General features: G+C 38.4%; 1 protein-coding gene across 1 annotated transcript in view; it reads right to left on the bottom strand.

The window, feature by feature from the left end:
* Positions 1-14,450: 14,450 nt before the first annotated feature.
* PREX2 (phosphatidylinositol-3,4,5-trisphosphate dependent Rac exchange factor 2) overlaps positions 14,451-22,749 on the bottom strand; it is a 305,433-nt gene continuing 297,134 nt past the window's right edge. Inside the window, exon 40 of the mRNA XM_040261348.1 lies at positions 14,451-19,971. Within this exon, the coding sequence (XP_040117282.1) occupies positions 19,926-19,971 (46 nt within the window). The 3' untranslated portion in view covers positions 14,451-19,925. The remainder of the gene's footprint in view (positions 19,972-22,749) is intronic.

Raw genomic sequence — 22,749 nt, 5'->3', positions numbered from 1 at the left:
GACAATTTTATCCCCAAAGTAAGGAAAGAATGGTCAAGGAATAAGTTCAGAATCACACTCCATCCATTGTTTAGGTCTGAATTCAAAACTGTGTGCCAAAGACTATCATTTGGCTTACTTTTTAAAGAATGCTTTCATTCTATGGACAATAACGTGTGCAATTTAAATATTAGTGTTTCAGAATGCAACTAAATTCTTCAGATAGTCATACTGATAACTTTTCAATTCTTGGATGACATCTGATATAAAATATGAAACTCTGTTTAGATCACTAACTTACAAAATATGCACTGGGACTCCTAAACCCGTTTTTCCACTAAACATGGTCTCTCCCAAGGTTAACATCACATTAGAGACTTACAGTTAAATAACAGAACCCAGAGAACAAAGCCAAATAAAACAAATCCAATATATGGATAGTTATATTCCCTTATCGTGAAAAGCTACATGAAAAAAGTCTAGCATTTTCATTCTTAATAGAAAAATAAATCTTCACTGATACTCTGCCTACAATCTAAAACAAAAACAAAACCCAAAATCTTTATATGCCTTCTTTTTCAAACTATAGCTCCTTTCCTTTCTACCAACTTGATAAGAAAAATGATCTATAGCTGCTTTGTTTTCCTTTTCTGCTCAATATATAACCTATCGTAATCTGACTTCTAGACCAAGTATCTCTTGTAAAGATAACTACTTTCCTGTCCTAGTTTTAAAAGATCAGGAAATTCACGGGAGAAGAAATACACTGATAGATCTGTCACTGCAAGATAAAGCACATAATCAAGATTGGCACAGTCATTCCTAAAGGAAATCACCCTGAATATTCACTGGCAGGACTGATGCCGAAGCTGACGCTCCAATACTTTGGCCACCTGACGCAAAGAGCTGACTCACTGGAAAAAGACTGTAAAGCTGGGAAAGATTGAGGGCAAAAGAAGAAGGGGTCTCCAGAGGATGAGATGGTTAGAGAGCATCACTGACACGAGGACATGAATTTGAGCAAATTTGGGGAGATAATGGAGGACAGAGGAGACTGGTGTGCTACAGTCTGTGGTGTTGCAAAGAGTCAGACACAATGTAGTGTTTGAAAAACAGTAAGACTGGCACATGACCACTCTAGTACTATTCCCATAGCCATTTGTGGTTAATGCTTGCCCAGAATCCATTTCTGCTTGTGGTAACATCACCCTAATATTCTTTAGGGGATCTCCTGACAGCCTTCATTATTATTTGAGATAGACAGTGTAATTCTGGTCTTGTCAATGAGAGTACAGCAATGTGCTTGGCTCTAGTGACTGGTTTAAGGGAAGTCATATGACTCAGCCTACACCATCAAAAACAATGCAGGTATTTTGCAGAAACTTTTGGGGAGTTCTCTTCAACTGCAGATGGTAAGCTGTGTGAAATATAAGTGTAGTGTTGCTGGTGGCCAATTTGTTATCACTAAAGGAGAGCTGGGGCTTCCTTGGTGGCTCAGACAATAAAGAATCTGCCTGCAGTATGGGAGACCTGGGTTCTACCCCTGGGTTGGGAAGATTCCCCTGGGTAAAGGAATAGCAACCCACTCCAGTATTCTTGCCTGGAGAATTACAGGGACAGAGGAGCCTGGCGGGGCTATGTTCTATAGGGTCACAGAGAGTCAGACACAACTGAGTGATGAAGCATAGTACAAGGGAAAGCTGACCTGAGAAAGGAGCAGAAACAAAGGAAAACAAAGTCAAGAGACAAAAAGAAATTTCTGATGACATCATTTTAATCCCAGGGCTGGTCCTTCCCTAGAGATTAGCCTACAACATTTAACAACTTCATTGTATCCTTCTGATGTTTTGTTTTAGTCACTCAAACTTTGGTTTCTATTACTTAAAGGAGGAAGTCAAGAGGTACCTGGAATAACAGGAAAATTTGGCCTTAGATTACAAAACAAAGCTGGTAAAAGGTTAACAGAGTTTTGCCAAGATAACGCACTTGTCATAGCAAACACCCTCTTCCAATAACACAAGAGAAGACTCTACACATGGACATCACCAGATGGTCAATACCGAAGTTAGATTGATTATGTACTTTGCAGCCAAAGATGGAGAAGCTCGACACAGTCAGCAAAAGCAAGACAGGGAGCTGACTGCAGCTCAGATCATGAAAACTTTACTGCCAAATTCAGACTTAAATTGAAGAAAGTAGGGAAAACCACTAGACCATTCAGGTATGACCTAAATCAAAGTGAGAAATAGATTCAAGGGATTAGATCTGATAGAGTGCCTGAAGAACTATGGACGGAAGTTCACGACTTTGTACAGGAGGCAGTGATCAAGACCATACCCAAAGGAAAGAAATGCAAAAAGGCAAAATGGTTGTCTGAGGAGGCCTTACAAATATCTGAGAAAAGAAGAGAAGTGAAAGGCAAAGGAGAAAAGAAAAGATGTACCCATTTGAGTGCAGAGTTCCAAAGAATAGCAAGGAGAGATAAGAAAGCCTTCCTCAATGATCCATGCAAAGAAATAGAGGAAAACAATAGAATGGGAAAGACTAGAGATCTCTTCAAGAAAATTAGAGATACCAAGGGAACATTTCATGCAAAGATGGGCACAATAAAGGATAGAAATGGTATGGACCTAAAAGAAGCAGAAGATATTAAGAAGAGGTGGCAAGAATACACAGAAAAACTATACAAAAAAGATCTTCATGACCCAGATAATCACAATGGTGTGATCACTCACCTAGAGCCAGACATCCTGAAATGTGAAGTCAAGTGGGCCTTAGGAAGCACCACTATGATCAAAGCTAGTGGAGGTGATGGAATTCCAGTTGAGCTATTTCAAATCCTGAAAGATGATGCTGTGAAAGTGCTGCACTCAATATGCCAGCAAATTTGCAAAACTCAGGAGTGGCCACAGGACTGGAAAAGGTCAGTTTTCATTCCAATCCCAAAGAAAGGCAATGCCAAAGAATGCTCAAACTACCACACAATTGCACTCATCTCACACACTAGTAAAGTGATGCTTAAAATTCTCCAAGTCAGGCTTCAGCAATATGTGAACCGTGAACTTCCAGATGTTCAAGCTGGTTTTAGAAAAGGTAGAGGAACCAGAGGTCAAATTGCCAACATTCACTGGTTCATCAAAAAAGCAAGAGAGTGCCAGAAAAAACATCTATTTCTGCTTTATTGACTATGTCAAAGCCTTTGACTGTGTGGATCACAAGAAACTGTGGAAAATTCTGAAAGAGATGGGAATACCAGACCACTTGACCTGCCTCTAAATAAACCTGTATGCAGGTCAGGAAGCAGCAGTTAGAACTGGACATGGAACAACAGACTGGTTCCAAATAGGAAAAGGAGTGCGTCAAGGCTGTATATTGTCACCCTGCTTATTTAACTTCTATGCAGAGTACATCACGAGAAACACTGGGCTGGAAGAAGCACAAGCTGGAATCAAGGTTGACGGGAGAAATATCAATAACCTCAGATATGCAGATGACACCACTCTTCTCGCAGAAAGTGAAGAACTAAAGAGCCTCTTGATGAAAGTGAAAGAGGAAAGTGAAAAAGTTGGCTTAAAACTCAACGTTCAGAAAACAAAGATCATGGCATCTGGTCCCATCACTTTATGGCAAATTTATGGGGGAACAATGGAAACACTGAAAAGACTTTATTTTGGGGGGCTCCAAAATCACTGCAGATGATGATTGCAGCCATGAAATTAAAAGATACTTACTCCTTGGAAGGAAAGCTATGACCAACCTAGACAGCATATTAAAAAGCAGAGACATTACTTTGCTGACAAAGGTCCATCTAGTCAAAGCTATGGTTTTTCCAGTAGTCATGTATGGATGTGAGAGTTGGACTATAAAGAAAGCTGAGTGCTGAAGAATTGATGCTTTTGAACTGTGGTGTTCGAGAAAACTCTTGAGAGTCCCTTGGACTGTAAGGAGATCCAATCAGTTCATCCTAAAGGAAATCAGTCCTGAATATTCATTGGAAGGACTGATGTTGAAGCTGAAACTCCAATACTTTGGCCACCTGGTGTGAAGAACTGACTCACTGGTAAAGACGCTGATGCAGGGAAAGATTTAGGGCAGGTGGAGAAGGGGACAACAGAGCATGAGTTGGTTCAAGGGCATCACTGACTCAGTGGACATGAGTTTGAGGAAACTCTAGTAGTTGTTGATGGACAGGGAAGACTGGGGTACTGCGCTCCATGGGGTCAAAAAGAGTCGGACACGACTGAGCCACTGAACTGAATTGACTCATGCTGAGAGAATTGGGCTAATACAGATATTGGTATTGTATAATCTATATAATATATTCACAAAAGTGCTGGTAATAGGTACTTTGGTGAGATTAACTGTCATAATTCTTTTTGAAAAAATGTTTTTTGATATTACAAAAAGCATATCGAAACAAAGAAAATTTTTTAAAAATTAAGGATTTTAAATGTTCTTTTTGTCTTCCTAATCTACGTACAACTATGAATTTGGTAATTCCCTCTACCTTTCTGACCTCCATGACCACTCTATTTCTTGTTTTGTTAAACCTTTTATTTTATATTTGAGTATAGCCAATTAACAATATTGTGATAGTTTCAGATGCACAGCAGAACAACTCAGCCATACTAAGATATATGTATCCATTCTCCCCCAAACTCCACTCTCATCCAGGCGGCCACATAACATCAAGCAGAGTTTGAGATCAACATGTATACATTGCTATATTTAAAATGGATAACGAAGGAGGACCTACTGTATAGCACAGGGAACTCTGATCAGTGTTATGTGGAAACCAGTCTATTTCTTGAATCTTCTCTCGGTCACTTAAAATATTTCCTCAGGATTGCACTCACAGCATCTTTTCTTTTGCTTAAATTTTAGTGTCCCAGAATTTTATCCTCAGCTTCTAACTCCATGGGTTCTTGTTTTTCCCATATATTTCCCAATCCCCATCTCTTACTTAAAATCTAGACAGATTGCTTTATTTGGACAACTAGCTATCTCCATCTGGAAGTTCTCAAATTCAACATGCTGCAAAATGCGTATACCATTGTCCCTCAGTATTGATGGGAGATTGGTTCCAAGACTTACACATACCAAAATCCAGGATGCTCAAGTCTCTCAAATAAAATAGCATGGTATTTGCATATAACGTATACACATCCTTCTGTATACTTTAAATCATCTCTAGGCTACTTATAATACCTAATAAAATGCAAATGTTATGTAAATAGTTGTAAATGCAATGTAAATGTGTTAAAAGAAGGTGCTGACATGCAGCAAATTCAAGTTTCACTTTTCAAAACTTCTTCAAATTTTTAAAGAGTAATTTGGATCCCTAGTTGATTGAATCTGTGAATGTGGAACCTGTGGATATATAGTTGGAGGGCCAACTATATTTTATATTCTTTCAAATCTGCAACTCATCCTGCCTTCCCTTATTATGGGGGCCAACTGTCCAAGTTAAAACCTTTAGAGGTGTCCTTGATTCCTTCTTTTAATTTACTTTCCCACATCCTATGAATTAACATGTTGCTAATATACCTCCTACATATTTCTCAAAACACCTTTTCTTCCCTATTCTCTGTGATACTCTTTTGTTATGAATTCCATCACTTTCCTTTAAACCAGTGATTCTCAAACCCCAATGTGCAAAGAGAATTGCCTGAAAAGCTCACTGAAATGAAATTCCTAAGCTTTGTGGTTGTTCAGTCGCTAAGCAATGTCCAAATCTTTGTGACCCTATAAATTGCAGCATGCCAGGCTTTCCTGTCTTTCACTGTCTCCTGGAGTTTGCTCAAGCTCATGTCCATTGAGTTGGTGATGCCATTCAAACATCTCATCCTCTGCCACTCTGTTCTCTTCCTGCCCTCAATCTTTCCCAGCATCAGGGTCTTTTCCAATGAGTCAGCTCTTCGAATCAGGTGGCCAAAGTATTGGAGCTTCAGCTTCAGCATCAGTCCTTCTGATGAATATGCAGGGTTGATTTTCTTTAGGATTGACTGGTTTGATCTTGCTGTCCAAGGGACTCTCAAGAGTCTTCTCCAGCACCACAATTTGAAAGCATAATCCTTCAGGAAATTCTGACAAACTTGGTCTGAGAATTCCACTCTGAGAAACTCAGTTTTGTTTATTATAACAGCCTTCTAACTGCACTGCTATGAATGTAGCAATTTTGATCATTTGCTGCCCTGCTTCAACACTTCCAAAGGTTCACCACCACCCACAAGATAAACTGGGAACTCCTTTACATGGCATACCATGCTTTCAAATGACAGTTATCCCTCCAATTCTATCTTCCTATTTCCCAAATAAGCCATCTGTCTGAATATTTGAAGAGTAGATCTTTCTCCCTAACTTTGCTCTATTTTATAGTAACATTTAATATTCTGTTATCTAATGAACACTATACAGTGTTTCTAGGTACCAGGTTTAGTGCTAAAATTTTACCTACAGTATCTCATTCAATACATGCTACAGTTCTGTGAAGTAAGGGGCCCTATTATTATAGTTTTACAGCTCAGAGAATTTTGAGAGTCAAATAAGTAACTTGCCCAGGGTCACACAGCTATTAACTGCTGGAGCGGCCCTTGAATCAAGAGTACTGTAATGTACTCAGTACACAGGCTCACCATACCTCTAAAATATGAGCTTCTCAAGGGGCCCTGAGGGTGGCATGATACTCAATTCCGATACCAAGTTTTCAGATAGTGGGTGCTCAGTGTGTGCAGTTGACTTTCTCAATGAGTGAATAAGTGACTGAAAAACTGAATGAATGACTGAATGAATGAATTCTAGGAGGAGAAAAGATAGAGAAGGAAAGCATAATGCTTCTTAGCCACACCTCAAAATGTGATTTCATTTTCAGGAATATATGTTCCTTACCAATACAACTACCTTTAAAACTACCATTGTGAGAAGTGTTTAAAACTCATTGTATATTTTTAATTGAAATTTTTATGGATATTGTTGTAGATTCACACGCAGTTGTAAGAAATAATGCAGAAAGAGCTAGTATGCCTTTTACCCAGTTTCCCTGAAAAGTCGTGGTTTTGCATAAATATAGTGGAGCTTCATAACCAGAATGCCAATATTAATACCGTCAAAATAGAGACCTTTTCATCACCACAAGCATCATTCTTGTCACCCTTGTATAGCCACACAACATACTTCCTTCATTCTAATCTGTTCTCTATTTTTCTAATTTTTCCATTTCAAGAAAGCTATATAAATGGAATCATACAGTATGAAATCTTTTGCAACTGGCTTTTTTCAGAGTTCTTTACATATTCTTAGACACTAGTAATTTGTCAAATATGTAGTTTGCAACTATTTCCTCCCAGTCTGCAACTTGTCTTTTTACTGTCTTCACATAGGCTTTAAAATAGAAGAAGTTTTAAATTTTGATAAGGTTTAATTATCAATTTTTCTTTTTATAGACCATGCTTTCTTGTGTCAAATCTAAGAACTCTATCTACACTAGATCTCAAAGGTTTTATATTTTTTCCTAAAAGTTTTGTCATTGCCTGTTTTACACTTATGTCTATGATCCATTTTGAATTAGTTTTCATATTAGGCATAACATTGAGTTTAAAGATCATTTTTATACCTATTGGTGTCCAAATGCCTTAGAACTATTTGGTGAAAAAGCTATCCTTTCTCCATTGAATTGCTTTGAAACTTTGTCAAAAATATCAATAGACAATTATCTCAAAGGTTTGTGTGCATGCTAAGTTGCTTCAGTCACGTCTGACTCTTTGTGATCCTATCAGCTACCGCTGGCCAGGCTCATCTGTCCATGGGATTCTCTAGGCAAGAATATTGGAGTGGGCTGTCATGCCCTTCTCCAGGGGATCTTCCTGACCTAGGGATCAAACTCATCTCTTGTGCATTGGCAGGTGAGTTCTTTACCACTAGTGCCACCTGGGAAGCCCTATCTCAAAAGTTTAACTTAATAAAAGCCTGTTTGGATGGTTGGATGCTTTGGAACTAGAGAGGTGATGTTTGCACACACAACATGGCAGATGGACTAAGTGCCAGTAAATTTTATACTTTATAATGGTTGATTTCATGTTATGTAAATTTCACCTCAATTAGAAAAAAGTGGGATGACTTCCCTAGTGGTCCAGTGGTTAAGACTTTGCCTTCCAGTGCAGGGGGTGTAGGTTCAATCCCTGGTTGGGGAGCTAAGATCCCACAGGCCTAGCAGCCAAAATACCAAAGCATAAAACAGAAGCAATATTGTAACAAATTTAATAAAATACTCTTTTATAAAAAAAAAAGTAGGAAAGAAAGCTTATCCTTCCAACCAATAGTTTAGAAAACTGAAATATGTTTTTCTAAGACTGTAAATAAGGCTTTTCATACCATCATTGAGTCTATTTTCTCCAGCAACTTCCAGATCCCTCATTGCTAAAATTAGGTAACGTCCTAACCTCTAACCTCTGAGATAAATATTTTTAACTGTGAGTCAACATGAGGGCAGTTTGAGTGGCAGAGGTTTCTAACAGACCTAATATTTCCTGGCAATCTGTCCCTGTATGTCCTTAGTCATTCTTGCACCATCATTTATATCCTCACTTGTCTTCATCCTTCTGCACTAACGTGCCCTAAACAGCATACTCTACTATATCATGTGGTGATCACTGCCTTTTTCTCTCAGCACACAGCCCTGGAATAATATATCTCATCACTTTTCTGACAAGGAGTTCACAGGTCTCTCCTACGTAAAAGCAAGATAGTGAGTCAAGGGCAGAGAGTCAAGGAACTCTGTGACTTGCTGAATTTCTGGACAGTCTTATACTGAATTTTTTCTTGTGTGTGCACTTGAACTAACAGTGAAAAATTCCTGATCCCAAGGAATATCGAAGATGACCTGAGGGGTCATATTTTCAAGACACAGTTTCAAAAAATCTGTGAGATATTTGTATTACTGCAAAGGAAATCAACATTGAATATTCATTGGAAGGACTGATGCTGATGCTGAAGCTCCGTTACTTTGGCCATCTGATCTGAAGAGCTGACTCTTTGGAAAAGAACCTGATGCTGGGAAAGATTAAGGGCAGGGTGAGAAGGGGATGACAGGATGAGATGGCTGGATGGCATCATCAACTCAGTGAGCATGAATGTGAGCAAACTCTGGGAGATAGTGAAGGACAAGGAACCCCAGCGTGCTGCAGTTCATGGGGTCACAAAGAGTCGGATATGACTCAGCAACTGAACAGGAACACTTCAGATCACGTTCAAATAGCAGACCAAAGTCAGTCTAGAAAACCCCACACTTAACATTTTAAAATCAGTCAGTTCAGTTGCTTAGTCAAGACAATGAAAACTGACGTTTTCCAGTCCTGTGGCCACTGCTGAGTTTTCCAAATTTGCTGACATATTGTGTGTAGCACTTTCACAACATCATCTTTTAGGATTTGAAATAGCTCAACTGGAATTCCATCACCTCCATTAGCTTTGTTCATAGTGATGCTTCCATCACTATGGCACACTTGACTTCACATTTCAGGATGTCTGGCTCTAGGTGAATGATCACACTATCGTGGTTTCTGGGTCATGAAGCTGCTTTTGGTATAGTCTTCTGTGTATTCTTAACATCTTCTGCTTCTGTTAAGTCCATACCATTTCTGTCCTTTATTGTGCTCATCTCTGCATGAAATGTTCCCTTGGTGTCTCTAATTTTCTTGAAGTGATGTCTAATCTTTCCCATTCTATTGTTTTCTTCTATTTCTTTGCAATGATCACTGAGGAAGGCTTTCTTATCTCTCCTTGCTATTCTTTGGAATGCTGCATTCAAATGGGTGTATCTTTCCTTTTCCTCTTTTCTCCTTTCTCTTCTTTTCTCAGCTATTTGTAAGGCCTCCTCAGACAACCATTTTGCCTTTTTGAATTTCTTTTCCTTGGGGATAGTCTTAATCACTGCCTCCTCTACAATGTCATGAACCTCCGTCCACAGTTCTTCAGGCACTCTGTCTATCAGATCTAATTCCTTGAATCTGTTTGTCACTTCCAATGTATAATCGTAAGGGATTTGATTTAGGTCATACATGAATGGTTCCCTACTTTCTTCAATTTAAGTCTGAATTTGGCAGTAAGGAGTTCATTATCTGAGCCACAGTCAGCTCCCGGTCTTGTTTTTGCTGACTTATACATCTCCATCTTTGGCTGCAAAGAATATAATCAATCTGATTTCAGTATTGACCATCTGGTGATGTCCATGTGTAGAGTCTTCTCTTGTGCTGCTGGAAGAGGGTGTTTGCTATGACAGTGCATTCTGTTAGCCTTTTTACCTGCTTTGTTTTTACTCCAAGGCCAAATTTGCCTGTTACTCCAGGTATCTCTTGACTTCCTAATTTGCATTCCAGTCCCCTATGATGAAAAGGATATCTTTTTTGGGTTTTAGTTCTAGAAGGTTTAGCTCTTGTAGGTCTTCATAGAACCATTCAACTTCAGCTTCTTCAGCATTAGTATATGGGGCATAGATTTGGATTACTCTGATATTGAATGGTTTGCCTTGGAATTGAACTGAAATCATTCTGTCATTTTTGAGATTGCATCCAAGTATTGCATTTCAGAATCTTTTGTTGACTGTGGGCTACTCCATTTCTTCTAAGAGATTCTTGCCCACAGTACTAGATACAATGGTCGTCTGAGTTAAATTCACCCATTCCAGTTCATTTTAGTTCACTGATTCCTAAAATGTCGATGTTCACTCTTGCCATATCCTGTTTGACCACTTCCAATTTACCTTGATTCATGTACCTAAATTTTAAAATACTTTTTGTGAAAAGAAAATTAGTCTTTAACCTTCACGTCATCTAACTTAAGCACCCTGGACATGGCCATGCAGAATTACAAATTTAGTCCAGAAAACATGGCAAACTGGTGCCATTAATATTTGAGTCACTACGTGAACCATGAAATCCCTGATGTTCAAGCTGGTTTTAGAAAACGTAGAGGAACCAGAGGTCAAATTGCCAACATCTGCTGGATCATCGAAAAAGCAAGAGTGCCAGAAAAACATCTATTTCTGCTTTATTGACTATGCCAAAGCCTTTGACTGTGTGGATCACAATAAACTGTGGAAAATTCTGAAAGAGATGGGAATACCAGACCACCTAACCTGCCTCTTGAGAAATCTGTATGCAGGTCAGGAAACAACAGTTAGAACTGGACATGGAACAACAGACTGGTTCCAAATAGGAAAAGGAGTACATCAAGGCTGTATATTGTCACCCTGCTTATTTAACTTATATGCAGAGTACATCATGAGAAACGCTGGACTGGAAGAAACACAAGCTGGAATCAAGATTGCTGGGAGAAATATCAATAACCTCAGATATGCAGATGACACCACCCTTATGGCAGAAAGTGAAGAGGAACTGAAAAGCCTCTTGATGAAAGTGAAAGAAGAGAGTGAAAAAGTTGGCTTAAAGCTCAACATTCAGAAAACGAAGATCATGGCATCTGGTCCCATCACTTCATGGGAAATAGATGGGGAAACAGTAGAAACAGTGTCAGACTTTATTATTTTGGGCTCCAAAATCACTGCAGACGGTGACTACAGCCATGAAATTAAAAGATGCTTACTCCTTGGAAGAAAGGTTATGACCAACCTAGATAGTATATTCAAAAGCAGAGACATTACTTTGCCGGCTAAGGTTCGTCTAGTCAAGGCTATGGTTTTTCCTGTGGTCATGTATGGATGTGAGAGTTGGACTGTGAAGAAGGCTGAGCACCGAAGAATTGATGCTTTTGAACTGTGGTGCTGGAGAAGAGTCTTGAGAGTCCCTTGGACTGCAAGGAGATCCAACCGGTCCATTCTGATGGAGATCAGCCCTGGGATTTCTTTGGAAGGAATGATGCTAAAGCTGAAGCTCCAGTACTTTGGACACCTCATGTGAAGAGCTGACTCATTGGAAAAGACTCTGTTGCTGGGAGAGACTGGGGGCAGGAGGAGAAGGGGACGACCCAGGATGAGATGGCTGGATGGCATCACGGACTCGATGGATGTGAGTCTGAGTGTACTCCGGGAGATGGTGATGGACAGGGAGGCCTGGCGTGCTGTGATTCATGGGGTCGCAAAGAGTCGGACACAACTGAGCGACTGAACTGAACTGAACTGAACTGAAAATATCCTCTATTCTAATATCTCATCACATTATAAAGCTGAAATGATCAGAAAGAATACGTCTACATTTGAATAGAATATGCTCTTCCAAGCCCCTAACGTTATGAACATGGATGAATGGTGACAATATCACAGCCTGATTTTAATTCTAATCCACTGTTATTGTTCATTTATGTAAATGTCCTTTGCTATATACCACAAATTGACCCAACATTGCAAGTTAACTATATTTCAGTAAAAAATAAAACAAAAACAGATATTAAAAATTGTCAGTAGTTCTTCCTTTAAGCCTTAAACTCCCACCCACCCCCCTCCACCAAACCAGGTAATAAATGGCTGCCCCATTTCTTGTTTACCTTTTTTCCCCTTTATATTATCATGAAGTTTTTAGAATAGTTTTCCCACTTTGTGCTCCACTGAATATTTGTATTCCAAGAAAATATTAGCAAATCTTCTATGAAACATGTCTGTCCTCTCTTCTAGTAAGTTGTGAAACACATCACCTCTTTCTTCCAAAGTTGTGATTTTTATAAGTATATTAAAAGGTCAGAGAAGTCCTATGATAAAGAAAATCTGTTTGAGTCTGTGTTTCTTAAAATCAATTTTGACCACAAAATACGTTTTGTATGTGTGTCTAATAGCGACCTAATAGTGACTGGGGAGAAAGGAATGGCAGCCCACTCCAGTGTTCTTGCCTGGAGAATCCCAGGGACGGGGGAGCCTGGTGGGCTGCCGTCTATGGGGTCGCACAGAGTCGGACACAACTGAAGCGACTTAGCAGCAGCAGCAGCAGCAGTGACTCTGGAACACCAGTGTCTGGACTGCTGCTCTAAAACAAATAACCTCTATTTGTTCATTTCAGTTTTTCTTATTACTGTATTAAATTTGCAATCTCAATATACCAGCAATCTCCAAAAGGTTAAAATCTAGTTATTGATTTTTGCTTCCTCCAATGATTATTTCCTTCCACTTTTCTGAGGTGGTCTATATAGTCAACAGCATACAAATTTTTCAAACTCCTCACTGGAATTTTGTAATTTTTTATTATTGTTATTAACTAGATGTCTCAATTTTCTTCCCTGTAAAATGTCCGGACTTCTTAGCCTGGCACTGAGACACCTATACCATCCAGATTCAACCTTCTTTTCAATCCATATCTCTCTCTAATCACATCCATAAATATTCTTTTTTTTTTTGGTATATAAAGAAATTTATAATTTAATAATAAAAAGCAACAAGCTCAATTAAAATGTGCAAGCATCTAAGCAGACAATTCATACAAATCATTATTTGTGAAAGTTGCTCTGTCATGTCTGACTCTTTGCGATGCAGAATTCTCCATGCCAAAATACTGGAGTGGGTAGCCTTTTCCTTCTCCAGGGGATCTTCTCAACCCAGGGATCGAACCCAGGTCCCTCACATTGCAGGCAGATTCATTACCATCTGAGCTACCAGGGAGGTCCCAAAATCATTATATTAACAGCCAAAAGCTCAGGTAAAATGTTCAGCATTATTAGTTATCATATTCACAAACCTTGACCCTCTATCCCAACTAATTTACTCATCATCTCACCAAAATATCTGGCACATTTGCATCTCAGTACAAGCTGTTCTTGTTACAAGGCTGCGTCCACTTCTTCTGTTGCTTAATCTTACACATTCTGAACACTGACCTAGCCAACTTTCATCGTTTTGTGTTTTCTGGTTAGCCTTCCCCTTCTAGAACTGTAAACTCCACATGAGCAATCGCCACATATGTTTCTAAGGACTAATTATCTAGCTTAGCTTGGAACCTGTTAAGAAATTTCTAGATGCCCAATAAAGACATGTTGGGTTGAATCTAAATTCCTTGTATTTCTATAGTGCGTATTTCTCACCGTCCTATCTCTCATTTTGCATTAGTGTGTATTGCCTTTTGTTGGTAATTTCCATTTTAGTTTGTGCACTATGATAATCATTTATATTACCAAGTTATTTAACTGTACAGTCTGGGAATTATATGCATCTATAACACCCTCAGTAACCATGATAGGGGCTTATCCATAACAGGTATTGAATAAACCTTGATAGACTGGCTTATTAATTCAAGGAACACACAGTCTCTCTCCGTGGAGCTTTCCTGCCCCTATTTAGCTTCTTTTCCTAGCAGTTACTGTCTCTACAACTCACCTTAGTTCATATTTGTAGATTTGTTTCACATGTTTATCAAAGTTTCTTCTATTGAGCTTGTGAATTCTTAAAGGATGAAAAGCTGTTTCATGCATATTTTTGTCTCTTAAACAGGTGAAAACATAACAGGAATTGATTAAATTTAAATGGATAGAAACTGAAATGGTCATACTACATCTCATTTTATTATTTTCGACACATGATACAATGTTACTATTCTAGTCTTTTATGCAGACAAAAATAAATGATATAAAATACATAGTACACTTGATTATCTTAACCATGCACAAAATACTGAGAGATTCAAACTATGTTACATATATTTTACAAAGGAAAAAACACACTACTATAATAACATATTCGTATGACATTTGTCATTATAGTTTGGGTGTTATACAATGTTAAATATGGATATATTCAAAAGAATCACTATTTATAGAACCCACTTCATATTTTAATGTTTAAAATAATGAATGCTGTGTAAAGGCATACTTATAAAAATATTTTTAAACAAAAAAGCTATGTTCTACTCATTTACTTGGCAGTTACAAAAATATATATTCATCTGAAACTCTAGTAAATTTGCTTGAGGGATTAGATACTTAAGTTTAAATGTATGCTTTCTAGAGCATTTTATCAACTCAGTATTCTTGAAATCACACAACATAGATATCTACATGGTATTAGAATAAGTTTGCGTTACAAATAACATCATTACAGGAAAAAGACACAAAGGAGATTAACGCGGAGGAGACACTGAAAAGATTTTTGAACCAAATACATGCAACGCATAAAGGCAGCCCACCAACTGTGCCTTTTACAAAGTGAATTCTCAAACACGTTTTTGAATGAACACATGAGTGGATAATATTTATTCTGTTATTTGACTCCAAATGAACCATTCAAAGCTTTCTATTTCTACTAGAACTATCATTTAAGAATTCAATAATTTTGTTCTTAATCAACTACCTCTGATGGCAAAGCCAGATCAATAGACTCCGGACTAAGTAGAAGACTAGTGCCAGTGATCAAAAGATGGCCTACCAGGGACACTTACGGCATATTTAGACACACATTCAATACACTGACCCACTCCATATTTCATACCTTCATACAGAACAAGACAGAAGCATCTAAGTCATTTTTATAATGTATTATCATAAAAACAGAACATTATAAATATTAATATATGTATATAAAATATATATTTATCTCTTAGTATACCTAGTAGACTTCAGAAATGTCTTCTCAGTGAGAGAAGCGAACTATCCTGAGTGAAGGAGGTCAAGCACAACTTAGCAAAATGAACGCTGAGATTACTGTTAAAAGCAAAATTTTTAAGTAGCAAAATTCTTCGAAAACAAAAGACTAACCATAATAACTACTATGGAATCACAGCACCTTCAAAGGTTGTGGCCACTGTATGTAAAGGAATCAGCCTGAGCCCATTCTTGGTCCAGACACCTGCTGGAAGCTTATCCCAACTTGTCTGCTTCATAAAGGATGAAACTTTTCTGAGGCTCATCTGTAAATGTGAAAAACTTTATAAAATACAGAATATTTCTCTTAACCAAGGTTCAGATGGTCCTAAACCATTTACAAAATTTTTGCCTTCATACTTACACAGGACAACTGACAATTCATTCAGCAAATCGATTAATATATACACCTGTTAATGAAATAACTACTACTAATGTTGGGATCATAACTGAGCTATCATTTTGTATGATAATTCACTTAAAAAAGCCTTTAAAAATTAAACATAAATTTTAAAATTCAGAAGCAATTTAATCACATGCTAAAGGTTAGTTTCACTATTTGTAAATTTAGCTAGTGAACAAAATCTAAAAATGACCTTTAAAGTAAAAGGTAAATGAAAATGACTTAAATTAAGATTAGTCATTTTAAATTTCAACTTTATGTTTTACTGAATATATAAGTGAATAAAAATATGCCTTCTATTCTACACTAAACCATGCTACATAGGAACTATATGAACTAATGAAAGAGTGTTCTAATTACACATTTATTATTTTCAAATACATACAGTAACTCAAAGGAATGCTTCCAAGTCAGTAAAATTAGTTTTGCTGGTAAAATGTGTCCAAAGAGTAGAAAATAGTTTGTTTTCTTAAATGACTTAATATGCCACTCAGGATTTTTTTTATCCATTCATTTTCTTGGCTTTCACAGTTAATGCCAAGGTCAGTATCATGCTGTTCTGAATTCATCACAAAATTTAAATTAATAGAGTCAGAACCAATATCATTACAATGTTGTATATGTTATAATATCATGAGAAATTAATCTAACTTTAAATTGAACATTGTTGCTGCAAGAAGAGTGGCCGTTGAATGCAGAGGGAATCTAAATCACTAGAAGAATGTGATTTGAAAAGACAGAAAATAGTATGAGACTCCTAAGATGGGGATACTGGTTCATAAAATAAAGCTTAGATTCTAAATTCAACATCACATATCCAGTATAAGTAAAACCAATACAAAAGTCCTTTCCTTCCTCCCTCCCTCCCTTCCTCCATCCCTCTTTATTTCCTTCCTTCTTTCTTTCTTCCATTCTTTTTCATTAAATGTAATGGAAATAGGTGTAAAATTTTAGTCTCCTCAAATTACTCATACCTTTAATATTAATTTTTAATATTTAATAAGAAAACTTTATAAGGTACAATGGAATGTTTCAGATTTCTTGACCACGAATTACTAGTTAACAAGCATTTATCAATCAGCCCCATATTAAGAACCAACATTTCTAGGCACAACCTTCCATTTTAGGTGGAGAGGCAGAGGTCCATACTTATAACTGCAAAGTTGGGAGAACCTGGAAGAACTGTTAGCAGGCTTTTGTAACGTTAAAAGGTACCCTGGTTGCAGAACAGTATGTGACCACTTAGGTAAACCCATTCTAAAAACTCAAGGTCAGTCTATGGTCATATCAAGTCCAACCGATGGTCATACCACCCTGAACATGCCCGAGCCCATATAAAAGCTCAAGGTCAGCTGAATGTCCACTGTCACACAGAGGTACATCGTGGTGTTGAAGAGTTGTCCTTATTCATTTACTCACATGATTTTTTGCTGTCACCACTGTTTTGGAATGAGATTTTATATAATGTACTATTCAAGACTTTTAAAACATATCTAAAACTGTTATCTTCAATTATGAGGAATAGATCATGTCTTTTCAGATTGCAATAGCATTAGGTTACTTCATAATGTGTATCCAGAATGGCAAAATATCCAGCATATCCTGTGATTTTCATATATTTAGAGGCACTTTATATGTTTCCATTCACTTTTTTCTTACTATAACATGTATAATGTAATGGCCCACAGCACACAGAACTCCAACTTTACTAACAAATAACTGGCAGTATTATAACATTTCCTGTATTAATAAGGAAAAGTAAAATAATGTATTAAGAAGGCAGACTTCCTACACTCAAATCCTGGTTCTACTACTTAGTGGCCATGTGATCTTGGGCAAGTCATTGAACCATTCTTTGCTTCAGTTCCTCAACTGTAAAACAGGGGTGATGCTAAGAATATCACCTCAAAACATCACTATGAGGATTAATGAAGCAATAACAAGAAACTATGGCAAAGCACCTGGAGGTATTGCTTGGCACATAGAAATTACTTAGGTTTTAGCTACAGTTTTCATTACAATAAAAAATCACAGTGATTGATGGTACCATGTCATCACTAACTTTTGAGCTTTTATTAAGTGCCAAGCATTAATAGATGGTACACTTACACCACGTATAACCCTTAAAATAGTATTAAGTAGAGATGCAATCTTAAAGTATGCTAATTTATAAATACTACAATAGCAGATAATTTCTCCCATGAAATACAAAGTATGACTGAAATGTTTAAGAGGCCCTTTCATACCTTTGACAAGGAATACGGCTTCCAGGGTGGTGATCAGAGAACAGTAATGACAACATGAAAAATACTTGCTAGTTAATCAGTTTTGCTCACTCATTATTCCTATGTTAAACGTAATCAGATCGTCAGTAACAGGAACATCACAATTTACTAATTTCATTGAACTTCAGGATTACTGGCAATAGTATCAAAAATGTTAAAGCCCTGAAAGTTAAGAACATATTTAATGTATATATTTATATTAAGGTTATATCTTCATTAAATTCAAAGTGTTCAACTTTTTTGTCTGAAAACTCTGATGTTGGTTTATTTTTCATTATAAATATGTACTTATCATGAAAGTCTTCAGTGCTTCTATGTGAAAGAACATTTATTACCTTGACCAGGACATGAAGACCTTGTGTACACATAACACAGTGTTTCTGTTATTGAATACACAACTGCTAGTGATGAAAGCTTTTTAATGAGTTTGAAAACTATTATCAAATTTCATAAATTAAAATTTGATAATGGTTTGTAAATACTTTACTTACGGAAAGCTTTTCATATAGAAAATTAATCTAAATCCACATAAGTATCACAATCACAGCAGGGGCATTTAACTGTTTTGAAAAATTATAGATTTAAAATCAATATTACGATTTTCACTATGCTAAGGAAACGTTATTAATATTTTATCAATGTAGACAGATAAACATTATGTAAACTTTAGAATGAAAATAGAATATACCTTGTACTTTCATAAATTATCAAGGTCTCTAATAGTCTTTTTAAAGTTCAACAAATAAAGCTTCATTTTCTCATCTTATACATATACTACCTTGATAGAAACACACTCAGTATGGTGTATTCTCTAAGAGTCTGACATCTCATATGAAAGCCTGAATAAGCGTTTCAGGTATCTTTCAAATTCAAAGGTTGAGTTTTTTAATAGGTTTATTTTCCCCTGCTTCACCCTAGTCGTCCTCCCAATCCTTCCCAATCCCTGCTTCTCCCCACCCCTGGACCCCTACGTCCCAGCTTCAGGACTCATTATCCAAGGAAGCCATGTTCATTTCAGAGACCAAGGACAGCACTGGTTCACTGGAACTCTCCACAAGCAGAAAGCGTCCCTGAAAGCAGCTGGAAGAAGATGCTGCTGGAGGCCTCTGTCAGCTTTCTTCTCCTCTACTGAGAAATACTCTTTCTCTTACTGAAAAAGAGTAAAGGATGCTCCTCACCTTTCACCCACAAATGACTTTCTCAGAGGCAAGCAGGAGACCAAAAACCTACGACGCCCAGTCTCTGCCGTCTGCCACATCTCTGGGTGACCACCTGGAAAGTGTGGCCAGGCTCTCCAATGACAGACTTCTTCAAGTGGAAATATCCATCATTACATGCTCCATTTGGAGAAGATGAAAAGCGAACGCAATATGGTAATTTCAATAAATGGGAAAAGAGGCACAATGGTTAATGTTTCATCTCGGATCTTTTTTCATATAATCTCCAGGACGAATAATTCATGTTAACACATAGAGAGATCAGTTTGTGAAGCTGAGTTGTTTGAATGGACTTCTATCCATTTCCAGCACAAACATCTAAGTACAAGCTGAACATTAGTTATTTACAGCATGATGAAAGAGTCAGAGAAAAAAGTCCATTTCTTTGTCGAGCGGAGGATGTTTAGCCAGCACGTCCTTTGTCTCATCCAGTGTTCAGAAGCTTCTGCTTGTCTGGTTCCTTGAAGATGCGCGTCATTCTTCTCCAACCGGGGGAGGCGGCTCACACAGCTTGTACAGCCTAGAAAAGGCATGGGAAGGTGTAACAGTGACCCAGCACATTTACAGCACTTGAGATGTTTTTATTGGTATGACAAATACATTGACAAGAACTTCTTGGTTTGGGAGTCATTCAAGATCCTATCACCTATTTCACTAAAAATTGCATATGCGTTAGCAAACTCCAAAATTTTGGTTCTGTTATTACAAAACACCCACATCTTTGCACATCTACATGCCCACTGACTAGGCAATGCTGCCATTTTTACACCAGCTGCTTCTGCTCCAGTGCTGTCAATCTGGGCTGTTCACCTTGCTGGTAGCAAAAGTGATGCTCTGAAATCTAGGAGGTACTTAGCATCGTATCTATAATGATTATCTTGCAGCAACATAGCATCTCTCTCTTAAGTCATTCCTAACTTTCTGAGTTCTAAAACTCTGCCTTACTTGTACCATCCTGGTGGTGCTGGCAGTTGGTCAAGGCCAGGCTGATGAGACACCGTCCTGAGGCCTGAATCTCAAGGCACAAGGAGCTGGTGTTTCCTAAGGAACACGTGCCCAGCTCTATCCACACTGTCACTCCCTTGTCAATAGAATCAGGTGGAGATTCAAGTGGGCCAAGGAATCCGTTTGAACTGGTAGAGATGTCCCAAGATGCTCTCTTTGCCTCTCAGGTCTAGTTTCTGAAACCAGACAGCATGCAGGCAAAGCATGGGGCACGGAACCTGGAAGATGATACAAGTTCTACTACTTCACGTTCTTCTGAATGGTTGACTCCTAACTCCAGAACCAAATGAAGGTGGATATAACTGCTTCAGTAGTGATGCATAAAGCACACCCATTATTAAGGCCAAAGCTAAGAGAACAAGTGGGCTTCCATGGTGGCTCAAGTGGAGACCCGGGTTCGATTCCTGAGTCAGGAAGATCCCCTGGAGAAGGAAATGGCAAGCCACTTCAGTATTCTTGCCAGGAGAGTTCCCATGGACAGAGGAGCCTGGTGGGCTACAGTCCATGGGGTCCCAAAGAGTTGGACATGACTGAGTGACTAACCTTTAAACTTTGAGTGAACACCAGCGGATGTAATGAAGCTGGTTGTAAGCCTGGAGTCCTCGATAAGAATGTGGCCATGCTGGTCCTACTTCAGAGCTTAGTCTGATGCTCTAGAAATATAAGGTGCAGATTTCAACTTTGCTCCATTTTACGTTCTTTTTTTTTCTTCTTTTTTCAGCTACATCATACAGCACATGAGATTCCAGTTCCCTGCTGCTGCTGCTGCTAAGTCACTTCAGTCATGTCCGACTGTGCGATCCCATAGATGGCAGCCCACCAAGCTCCCCCGTCCCTGGGATTCTCCAGACAAGAACACTGAAGTGGGTTGCCATTTCCTTCAATGCATGAAAGTGAAAAGTGAAAGTGAAGTCGCTCAGTCCTGTCTGACTCTTAGTGACCCCATGGACTGTAGCCTACCAGGCTCCTTCACTCATGGGATTTTCCAGGCAAGAGTACTGGAGTGGGCTGCCATTGCCTTCTGCATGACCAGGGCTCAAACCAACACCCCCTATTGGAGGCATGGACTCTTAACCATTGAACTGCCAGAGAAGTCCAACTTTGCTCTGTGATAAAAGCACTCCAAACCCAGGGGTCTCTGTGCTAAGTCACTCTCTCTTACAGATGAAATTGAACACAGTATAAATGTGCTGCTGACAAATTCAGCAAATTATAAACTTCCCCTCCCTTCAACATTTAATCCCACGGTCATTCAAAATCAAAGGGTAGGGGAGAATGAAAAAGATTTAGCATCAAGTTAGAAATCTAGTTAAAATAATTTTCCCATTCTGGAAACCCAGACAAGAAGTAATTGCCTTTGGAGTCTGCAAGGTGTTTAATACATCTCCACGGAAGAAAATGAATGCTGAAATAAGGACATCTCACACCAGAAAAGCTTATTTCATCCTTCCCGGAGAAGAGCATACGTTAAATTGAGCTGATAGACTTCAAAGCTGCTTGTGCAGCTGAAGGATATGATGTTGCTTCAGACTGCATTCCCAGAGCTGGAATAATAGAATGAAGGGAGCATTCTTCTCTTTAATTTCATTTTATTTCCTGACAGTGCAGCCTAATGAGTGAAAAGGCCTTATGTAGAACAGGAACAGTCGGCTGGGTGGCAAACGTCCTTACCGTGAGGTCTGGGCTGAGAAGCCACCTGCCATTACCTTGCACTGCACATTTCCACATAATGCGGCTAGTGCCACTGGGTAGAGCAGTCTTTGAAAAGACTGTCTCGCAATTTGGAGAAAAGGCTACTCCCTGCATTCACCTAATGAAGTAATAGCTCTGGGTACTGCAGCAGAGCTGGGCACATTCCACTTGGCAGAGGCTTCTTGGAAGGGACTCAGGGTTATCTGAGTCCAGACACATTTGTAATGGAACTTGCAGGCTTTGGGAATTGCGAACAGGCAGATCAAGCTTGGTAGTAAAATGTAATAGGTAAGAGCTGGACTTTCACTCTGTGCTGCCCCGTTTGCTTTTTGGCATCTAAACAGTGAGGGAATGGAGGCTTTTGTTTGCCTGACATTCGGGGCTTTTGCCACATCCTTATGCCACTCGTGCACACCACAGGCCCTACAAGATAAAGATTGGTTTCTGGCTCCATTTTCTTCTTTCTTGTTGGGCTCAGGAGCCATCCTGGAGCTGGTATTTCCAGCTCAAATCCAAGGCTGCAGAGAGTAAGATTCTCAAACTTCAGTCTACACAGATCACAGCCTTCATTTTTCAACAAGTCACAAAGAAGAGCTGTGCT

This window comes from Oryx dammah, unplaced genomic scaffold (assembly GCF_014754425.2).
Source record: "Oryx dammah isolate SB20612 unplaced genomic scaffold, SCBI_Odam_1.1 HiC_scaffold_19, whole genome shotgun sequence".
In the NCBI taxonomy this organism is placed as follows: Eukaryota; Metazoa; Chordata; class Mammalia; order Artiodactyla; family Bovidae; genus Oryx; species Oryx dammah.
Note: the sequence above shows the minus strand (reverse complement) of the source record. Positions and strands in the feature narration are given on the sequence as shown.